Consider the following 11,127-nt stretch of genomic DNA (forward strand, 5'->3'; position numbering starts at 1 on the left):
TGTCTGTATAGGTTCATATATAAAAATTGAATTAATAGCAGTTATAGATGATAAATGAGAGATATTGAGCTATACTAAAAATATGACTAAGCTATGTACATTTAAGAATAGTCAAGAAAATTCACTTGACTAAGTAAATGGCAGTCATTATCAGAATGAAAGATATGCTTCCAAGTGTTTTTTGTGATGCATCAGTTGCTATTATTTGAAAACTAAACTTACCTTTTCTCTAGCGGATGCACAAGTGATATGGAAACAGAGAACCACACAGTGATAGCAGAATTTCTCATTCTGGGTCTCTCAGATGATCCTAAACTGCAACCCATTCTCTTTGGACTATTCCTGTCGATGTACCTAGTCACGGTGCTTGGGAACCTGTTTATCATCTTGGCTGTCAGCTCTGACTCTCACCTTCACAACCCCATGTACTTCTTGCTCTCCAATCTGTCCTTTATTGACATCTGTCTCATCTCAACCACAGTACCAAAGATGTTAGTGAACATGCAATCACAGAAAAAGGATATCTCTTACATACAATGCCTTACACAGCTATATTTTTTAAATACTTTTGGTGGAATGGATAATTTTTTACTCACTTTAATGGCCTATGATCGCTATGTAGCCATCTGCCATCCCCTCAACTACACTGGAATTATGAACCCTCGGATGTGTGCCCTTCTCGTTCTGATGTTTTGGATAATCATGTTCTGTGTCTCCTTGGTTCATGTTCTATTGATGAATGAACTGAACTTCTCCCGAGGCACAGAAATTCCACATTTCTTCTGTGAACTGGCTCAAGTTCTCAAGCTATCCAACTCTGATACTCACATCAACAATGTCTTTATGTATGTGGTGACTTCTCTATTAGGAGTGATTCCTATGACAGGAATCCTTATGTCTTACTCACAGATTGCTTCATCCTTATTAAAGATGTCTTCTACTGTGAGTAAGTACAAAGCCTTTTCCACATGTGGATCTCACCTCTGTGTGGTCTCTTTGTTCTATGGGTCAGCAATTATAGTTTACTTCAACTCTTCTGTGCTCCATTCCACCCACAGGAAAATGGTTGCTTCACTGATGTATACTGTGATCAGCCCCATGCTGAACCCCTTCATCTATAGTCTGAGAAACAAGGATGTGAAAGGTGCCCTTGGAGAACTTTTCATCAAAGTTGCCTCTTGCTCATTTTGGATCAAAAACTTCAGAACTAAATTCATACTGAGACCTGAAAGGCAAAATTTGTGAACATACCTCTCTTGGGTCATTTTATATCATAAAATACATGACTGATCTACACTATTCTAAAACTATATGTAACTTTGCGTTTGTGTCATTTTACCAAAAAAAAAATTAATTCCCTATGCATGTTGTTTAAATTTCTCAGTTATTCTCTTTAAATTAATTTATTAATTAATTAATTTTATTTACTATCTAGCCATTGCTCTACTCCCAGTTCCCCCCACCCCCAGAGTTCTTTATTCTACTCCTCCTCCACCTTGTTTCCAAGAGGATGCTCCCCTACCACCAGACCTCCCCCTTCCCTGGGGCCTCAAGTCTCTTGAGGATTAGTTGTGTCTCCACCCACTGAGGTCAGAACAGGCAGTCCTCTAATACATATCGGTCACCGGCCTCAGAGCAGCTTATATATTCTGCCTGGTTAGTGGTTCAGTGTCTGGGAGCTCTCAGGGTACTTGGTTAGTTGAGACTCCTGGTCTTCCAATGGGGTTACCCTCTTCTTCATCTTCTTCCATACTTTCCATAATTTACCATAGGGGTTCCAGACTGCAATACAATGGTTTGGTGTAAGTATCTGTGTATTTCTCAGTCAGCTGTGTTTGGCCCTCTCAGAGGACAGCCATGCTAGGATCCTGTCTGTAAGCACATCATAAAATCAGTAATAGTGTCAGGCCTTGTTACCTCCCAGTGAGGTGTATCACAAGTTGGGCCCAATACTGTACTTCCTTTCCCTCAGTCTCTTCTCCATTTTGTCCCTGCAGTTCTTTTAGACAGGCACAATCCTTGGTCAGAAATTTTGACTGTGGGTTAGTAACTCTATACCTCCACTTAAGTCCCTGTCTATCTACTGGAGATGGACTCTTCGGGTTCCCTCTCCACAGTGTTGGGCATTTCATCTAGAGATACTCCCATTGAACACTGAGATTCTTTCACCTCCCAAGTCTCTAGTACTTTCTAGAGGGTCCTCCCCACCTCCCACTTCTCAAGGCTACATGTTTCCATTCATTCTGCAGGTCTTCTGGGATTCTCTTCTGTCCCCACCTCCACATCTGCTCCTGTACCCCTTTCCCTTCTCTCTCCCCTCTCCCAGCAAGGTCCCTCCCTCCCTCTGCCTCTCATGATTATTTCTTGACCCTTCTAAGTCAAAGTGAAGCATCCACACTTGGACTTTTCCCTTGTTAAACTTCGAAGGTTCTGATGGTTATATCCTAGGTATTCTGTACTTTGGGGCTAAAATGAACTTATCAGTAAATACATACCCTGCAAATCATTTTGGGTTTCAGTTACATCACTCAAGATGATATTTTATAGTTCCATTCATTTGCCTGCAAATCTCATGATATCCTAATTCTTAAAAGCAGAATAGTATTCTATTGTGTAAATGAACCATATTTTCTGTATCCATTCTTCATTTGAGGAACATCTGCCTTATTTCCATCTTCTGGATGTTCCAAATAAGGCTTCTATGAACATGATGGATGTCCCTGTGGTATAGTTGGACATCTTTTGAGTATATGTCCAAGAATGGTATAGCTGGGTCTTCAGGTAGATCTGTTTCCAATTTTCTGAGGAACCTCCAGATTGATTTCCAGAGTGGTTGTACCAGTTTGCAATCCCACCAGCAATGGAGGAGTGTTCCTATTTCTCCACATCCTTGTCAGCATGTGCTTTCACATAAGTTTTTGATCTTAGCCATTCTGACAGGTGTAAGTCAGAATCTCAGGGTCATTTGGATTTGCCTTTCCTTGATGACTAGGGACTTTGAACATTTCTTTAAGTGCTCCTCAGTCATTTCAGATTCCTCTGTTATGAGTTCTCTGTTTAGTTCTATACTCCATTTTTAGATTGGGTTGTTTGGCTTTTTGGAGGTTAGCTTCTTGAGTTCTTTATATATTTGGATATTATCCCTCTATTTGACATGAGGTTAGTGAAGATTTTTTTCCCCAATCTGTAGGTTGCTGATTTGTCTTATTGATGATGTCTTTTGTGTTAACAAAGCTTTTCAGTTTCATGAGGTCCCATTTATCAATTGTTGATCTTAAAACTTGAGGCACTGGTGTTTTAATCAGGGAATTTCCTCCTGCGCCAATGCATTTGAGACTCTTCCCCACGTTCTCTTCTTTTTGATTCAGTGTATCTGCTTCCATGTTGAGGTCCTTGATTCACTTGGTCTTGAGCTTTGTGCAAGGAGATAAATATGGATCTATTTTCATTTTTTCTACATACAGACTGCCAATTAGAACAGCACCATTTATTGAAGATGCTTTCTTTTTTCCATTGCATGTTTTTGGCTTCTTTGTCAAAGATCATGTCTCATAACTGTGTGGGTTTATTTCTGGGTCTTCAATCCTATTCCATTGATCTGCCTGTCTGTTTCTATACCAATCCATATTTTATACAATGCAGTTTTTACTACTATTGCTCTGTAGTACAGTCTGAGGTCAGAGATGGTGATTCCTCCAGAAGTTCTTTTATTGTTAAGAATTATTTTTGCTATCCTGGATATTCATGGAATTGCTCTTTTCATGTCTGCAAAGAATTGTGTTGGAATTTTGATGGGTTATTTTATTTAATATGTGGGTTGCTTTTGGTAGGATGGTCATTTTAACTATGTTAATCCAACCAATCTGTAAGCATAGGAGATCTTTCTATTTTATGAGATCTTTCTTGATTTCTTTCTTTTTATTTTTATTTTATTTTTTATTTTATTTTTTTCATATTCATATGCTTGTTCTACAGAAATCTCTACAGTACGTCTAATAGAAAAGGAAGAAACATACTTGTTTTACATGAAAACTCATGAAAAAAAGAGTGAATCATGAATGAAGATAGTTGTACTTAGTGCTCTNAACAAGAATTGTGGAAGTTTTTCTTAGAATAACCAGTATTTCAGGAAGTGCATTCATATTCATATGCTTGTTCTATAGAAATCTCTACAATGCCTCTAATAGAGCAGGAAGAAACATACTTGTTTTACATGCAAAACTCATGAAAAACAGAGTGTAGATAGTTGTACTTAGTGCTCTGAACATGAACTGTGGAAGTTTTTCTTAGAATAACATGTATTTCAGGAACTGCACTCATATTCATATGCTTGTTCTACAGAAATCTCTACAATGCCTCTAATAGAACAGGAATAAACATACTAGTTTTACATGAAAACTCATGAAAAACAGAGTGAATCATGAGTGCAGATAGTTGGACTTAGTGCTCTGAACAAGTATTTTGGAAGTTTTTCTTAGAATACCCAGTATTTCAGGAACTGCACTCATATTCATATGCTTGTTCTACAGAAATCTATACAATGTGTCTAATAGAACAGGAAGAAATAAAATTGTTTTACACGCAAAACTCATGAAAAACAGTGAATCATGAGTGCAGATAGTTGTATTTATTTATTTATTTATTTATTTATTTATTTATTTTGTTTGAAAAGTTTATTCTATCCTCATTTTCAAAGGGTTGTTTATAAAATTTGAATACAGTAAAAGTTAAGTTTAGGGATTTTTTAAAAATATTTTTTCCAATTTTTATTAGGTATTTATTTCATTCACATTTTAAATGCTATCCTTAAAGTCCCCTATACCCTCCCCTGCCTCACTTATTCACCCACTCCCCCTTCTTGGCCCTGGTGTTCCCCTGTACTGGGGCATATAAAGTTTGCAAGACCAAGGGGCCTCGCTTCCCAATGATGGCTGACTAGGCCATCTTCTGCTACATATGCAGCTGGAGACACAAACTCAGGGGGTACTGGTTAGTTCATATTGTTGTTCCACCTATAGGGGTGTAGATCCCTTCAGCTCATTGGGTACTTTCTCTAGCTCCTCCATTGGGAACCCTATGTTCCATCCAATAGCTGGCTGTGAGCATCCACTTCTGTGTTTGCTAGGCACTGGCATAGCCTCACAAGAGACAGCTATATCATGGTCCTTTCAGCAAAATCTTGCTGGTGTATGCAATAGTGTCTGCATNNGGTGGCTGATTATGGGATGGACCTCTGGGTGGGGCAGTTTTTGGATGGTCCATCCTTTCGTCTCAGCTCCAAACTTTGTCGCTGTACCCCTTCCATGGGAGTTTTGTTCCCAATTCTAAGAAGGGGCAAAGTCTCCACATTTTTGTCTTCCTTCTTGAGTTACTTGTTTGGTTAGTGTTACACACAGAAATTTGTATTATTTGTGCCTATTGTGATTGATATTGCTTTCCTGTTTTCTTTCTCAGCCCATTTATCATTTCTATACATGAAGGCTACTGATTTGTTTGAATTAATTTTATATCCATTCACTTGGCTGAAGTTGTTTATCAGCTGTAGAAATTCTCTGGTAGAATTTTTGGGGTTGCTTATGTATACTCTCATATCATCTACAAATAGTTATACTTTGACTTCTTATTTTCCAATTGGTATCCTCTTGATATCCTTTTGTTGTCTTATTGCTCTAGCCAGAACTTCTATTACTATATTGAATATATATGGAGAGAGTGGGGAGCCCTGATTTTAGTGAAATTGCTTCAAGTTTCTCTCCATTTAATTTGATATTGGCTGTTGGTTTACTGCATATTGCTTTTATTATGTTTAGGTATTGGTCTTGAATTTCTGATCTATCCAACACTTTTAACATCAATTGGCGTTGTAATTTGTTAAATTCTTTTTCAACATCTAATGAGATGAAAGTGTGATTTTTTTCAATTGGGTTTGGTTATATAATGGATTGTATGGATGGCACTATGAGAGGACAGGACAGGACGTTGTTGAAAGAGCAGCCCCACTTGCAGTTAACAGTCTAGAACCAAAGGGGTTATGCATGAAATTTGAGCCAAGGCACTATGGAGAGAACTTACAAGAATATACTGGTTAAGCCTAGTTTCAGCAGAAGATCCCAGCATATTGGAGATGCTAGTACCATGATATAACCACAAAGAAGATCAGCATCAGTGGAATGTAGTCAACTAAAGCCTTGAGTGCTACAGAGGGCAGAGATGGAGAAATTACCCCAAGTCCTTTGGACACACCCAGAAGATCATGTGTGGATCCCAGCCATTGTAAATAGAAGCTATGAAGTTAAACTTGTCTTGTAGACCCCAAGATATTAAAGATCCCAGAGCCATGGTATACCTGTTGAATAAATGCTGCTAAGAGGGAGTAGAACTAGTCCAAGAGAAAGAACTATGTTGTGGAGAATTTAAAAACATGAAAGGAGTTGGAGATATGAAGAATATTTTTAATAATACATGAAGATGAAGAGTTTGTAGTTTTCTCAGCTGGGTTTTGATCTTGCTATAGTCCAGTATTGCCTTACTGATGTTTTAGAATATATATATTCTTTGATTTGGGATGCATTTAATCTGCATTTTTATTTTTATTTTTTAGAGGATTACAGTTTAAGATTAGATTATTCTCAGAAGAGATTTTGAAATTTGAACTTTTAACATAGTTGAGACTGTGATAGACTATGGGACTTCTGAAGTGGAACTCAATATATTTTGCATTATGCTATGGCTAGGTATGGTCTCTATAGTCTCATGTGTTTGAAAGAAGCCTATTGAAGCAAGAGAGTAGAATGTGGTGGTTTGAATATGCTTGTCCCATTGGAAGTAACTCTCTTAGGAGACATGGCCTTGTTGGAGTAAGTGTGGCCTTGTTGGAAGAAGTAAGTCACTGGTAGGTATGGCCCTATACTTAAACTTGACTCAATACAGAAGAGGAAGTCATTCTGACTGAAGTTAAAACAACACGCAGAACTCCCAGCTCCTTCTCCAGAACTATGACTGCCTGGATACTGGCATGCTTCCCTCCATGATGATAATGGACTGAAATGCTGAATCTGTAAGCCAGCCCTAATTAAATGTGACATTTATAAAAGTTGCTTTGCTCGTGGTGTCTCTTCACAGCAATATAAACGCTAAGACAGTTTTCTCTGTCTTCTTTCATTCTTTCTATACAGTCTTCCATAATATTTCTGAGTTATGAATTGAGGAGGATATTGAGGGTTGTTCCATTTGTTACTGGATGGTCATACTTAAAGACCCCCATTCCTGGGGAGACCCTCGCTCAAGTCCCGGGATGAGATGATGCCCCAATAACTCGAGAGAAACCATTCTTGATGCAATATGCATAAGGTTTAATCAGGAAAAATCAACATGTTGAGGATGAGCTCATAGGAGATCAACCCCTAAGCAGTTTCAATTAAGGGATTTTAAAGGAACAACCATAAGGAAAGGAGGGGGGAAGTTCACAAAGGACGGGAACTGAAATACAGCTTCTAATTGGTATGTTTGTACACTAGAGAAATCACACACCATCTTTACAGATTATTATAAAAAAAAAACCTACAGAGTTATTAAAAAGGCAGCTAATCTCTAATCGGGACAAGAATAAAGAACAGCTTTTGTGACTGCCAGTTAGCTGTTGTCTGTGTATGCAACCCTGACTAATATTGCACCAGGTGGTATCATAATTATGCATATTGTATTTATCAGTGAATTAGCAACTAGGAACTCTTAATAAGGCCAAAAGGATTCCAACAACATTTGTCTGTTGGCCTCTATTTCAAACATTTTCCATAAGTGGAGAATAAATATTCTTTCTTTGAAGAACGAATATGAAAAGAAAAAAAAAAAAAGAAAAACAAATTTGAACAGTTTAAAAAGCATAGAGAACCTTATACTCAGTCATTGCCAAACACCCTATGATCATAAGAGCAGAGTCCTTTTCATGCTTATCTATGGAAGGAAAGGTATTTCAATGGAGATGGTACCTATCTGAATTCCTTCATAATTAGGATGTGGTAGAAAAGGGATTTGTGCTTTTCCACACTGAGGAAATAGCTCAGTTGCCTGTTAATGCATTCTTTACTGATGGTTCATCAACCAGTGATGGGACCAAAACTAATGTAAAGCAGAAGTCTATAGATTGGGATATGTAATGGTCAATACTAAGAAAGGAACCACAAAATCAGTGCTAAAAAACAAACAATAGGAAATCAAAAAGAAAATCTCTATCTTTTCCAAGTCATGGTGTGTGATCAATGGTAGAGCTATATGGTCATCAAAACAGAAAATCACTAACATACAGATAAATGGCAAAGATATATTGTCATGGTAAGCATAAAAGAAATGGCAAAATTTAGTAAAGACATCAAATTTTATGTAGCTCACACAGGCAAGACAGACTAAAAAAAAATCTAAAAGTAATGGAATCGTGGACAAATTGGCATCATATACAAATCTATAATATTAAATTTTTCCAGGGATCATATTCAGCAAGATCATAAATCAGCAAGAATAATAAATTTTATACCTAAAAACTTGAAAGTTTACCTGTAATACTAAAAAGGGGGTGGGGCGAAATGGAGAACCAAATTAAACCAGGGCAACCTTATGAGAATAGTAATTATAAGAAATCCATAATCAGGTGGTGGTTCACACCATTAATCCCAGCACTTGCCTTTAATCCCAACAGTTGGGAAATGGAGGCAGTACACAGGAATTATAGTGATTTAAATTTAAAAGCCTCTTGAAAAAGGCAGGCTAAAATTCAAAATGAATAACCTTTGTGATCTAAAAATAAATACACTTAAGCCATAAATATATATATATATATATATATATATATATATATATATATATATATATATATGAAGGAAGAAAAGGTATGTTTATCCACACATACTAAGATATAGTTTGTTTCAATTTTCTGAAGAGATTGGTTTTAATTTCAATTTAAAGGTAATGTTTTTTCTGTTACTGAAAAATATATCTAGATGTAAGATACAACCTGTCAAAAACAGAACCCCCAGAATTACGGTTAGGTTACGGTCTTGTTTTTGTCTTTCCAGGAGAATAAAAAACATCTAATTAAGGAATTCAGAGTCCACTAGATGCCACGGAACACCCAGTGCAGGGTCTCCTTCCATGGGAGAATCAGGGTCTCGGTACTCATGTAGGTAAGGATTCAGCACAGTGACAGATAGACAGACACAAACACAAGAGAGGTTTGAAGCTGCTGTGATTTGCTTTACTTTCAGCTGAAGTTATATACACTCAAATCAGGAACACAATTTTTGGCTACAGGCCATTACATGGAACATCTCATACCCCAAAGATAAACATTAACAAGTTATCTTGAACCCAGAATTGTAAAACAGGAAGCAGTTCTTGAGAATCATCTTGGTACCCAGACAGTGGTTACTGGACCCAGACTGAGGTCAGCCTATTCTTAGAATTCTGCCAGCTGAGGCTTACAAAATAGTCAAAAGTTTAACTTTAACTTATACTAACTATACAATTCTATAGGTCTTCTGGCCAATTTGGAAACTTTATGACTGCTTCTATAAAACTCTCTTTAGAGGACAGGCTCTTATAATTTCTCCAAAATCTATGTATTTGCCTTATGATTGCTCTCTGACCACTCTTTGTCATCACTCACAAAGGAGGCCTTGCTCTGGCAAGTCACTCCATAAAATTTAAAGTATAGTATAAAATTCTCTCTCCATTAATATTTACCCATCTATCTCCATTCTCATCATAGGCCCCTATATAATGTAAAGGTCCAGCAGTTGTTCTTGACTTACGAGGTCCGCTGTACATAGGAGGGGCCCACCATATGCCTCTAATTAAATACTGTTTCCTTCCACCAACTATTCTTACAGGAATTCCTAGCTCATTCTTACTAAACTCTTGTTCATCCGTAATGGGACTTTTAGCCCCCCTTAAAGCTTGAACTCTGTGAGTATCAACATCATCTGGATATTCTACAAATGATTCCTGTTGCGGCAATGCATTAATCACATCCCCAAATGTTTCCTCCTTGATCAATCAAGGTAGTAATAATTTTATCAGAATCAGCAGTAGGAGCCAAGAAGGCCACAAGGAAGAAGGAAAGAACACACATCACCCCACCACAAATAGCTCCATGCCAGTGACCTCTGGGAGACTGGGTTCTGGGGAACACAAGTCTCAGGTCTGAACATACTTTGTGCACTTTGTGCTGCATGTCACACAGACTCCACTGGAGTTGGTGTGGCAACTAGACAAGTGAAACATCTGAAGAGAAAGGTCAGAACATCAAAAAGAAAAAAAATGTCTTAAGAAAATGAGTAAATTGGCCAAGTGTTATCATTCACCTCAAGCTGACAGACCCAAAATCCTGGCCCATGCCACCATCTTGACTGAGCCTCTGTCCCTTCCTGCCAGACCTGATGTGGGCCAGGAGATGCACAGCCCAGGCTGAAACTTTATTCTTTCTTCATGCGATGCAGCTGCCCTGCCCATAGTGGATTCCCAAATGCTTGCCTCCTCTGCCCTCTACAGACTGATATAAGGTGACAAATGGTCTTTTTGTGGTCCCAATTCAACTAAAGATTAAATCTGGTTACCTCCTTCTCTAAATCCCCACATGCTTGTTAAAGGAAAATCCAAAATCTCTGTCTGATATCACAAGAGTCACATGGTATAGGACGGAGGAAACTAACCTCATAATTTTTTCATTTTCATTTTACTTAAAAACTTTTCTAATGGTAAAATAGTCATACAAAGTACTAATTATTGTTAAAAATAAGCTTCATTCTGTATGTGTTTTTAGGTTTGGGTCTGAAGCAAGTAAATGGGAACAAAGTTCATGTACCTCAAATGTACTTAATAGATTGTGGTCCTCAAACCTTTCTCAGATCTGCTGAATATGGCCTTTAAAATGTTTAAATTTTCTACAAGTAAACATGACCATTTCTAAGAGTAACCTGTAAGTTTTCCATGATGATTGAGCCCTGCCATAATGAATCTACTTGGATTATGGTAACTCCAAGCACTGGGCAAAACTGCCAAATGCCTCTTCTGCTTCAAGGTTCTATGCAAATGAAGGACACCTTTGGGTTGATTGCTGTCCTCTACCTATCCACA

General features: G+C 37.7%; 1 protein-coding gene across 1 annotated transcript; it reads left to right on the forward strand.

Moving 5' to 3' along the window:
- Window positions 1–249: 249 nt before the first annotated feature.
- Window positions 250–1,245, forward strand: LOC110314825 (olfactory receptor 867). The gene has a single exon (XM_021189042.1). The coding sequence runs from the start codon at window positions 250–252 to the stop codon at window positions 1,243–1,245; it is 996 nt and encodes a 331-aa protein (XP_021044701.1).
- Window positions 1,246–11,127: the final 9,882 nt, after the last annotated feature.

Source organism: Mus pahari, unplaced genomic scaffold, assembly GCF_900095145.1.
Source record: "Mus pahari unplaced genomic scaffold, PAHARI_EIJ_v1.1 scaffold_9611_1, whole genome shotgun sequence".
Classification (NCBI taxonomy): domain Eukaryota; kingdom Metazoa; phylum Chordata; class Mammalia; order Rodentia; family Muridae; genus Mus; species Mus pahari.

Coding starts and splice junctions, on each gene's coding strand:
- LOC110314825 (XM_021189042.1), top strand. CDS start 250: ATGGAAACAGAGAACCACACAGTGATAGCAGAATTTCTCATTCTGGGT.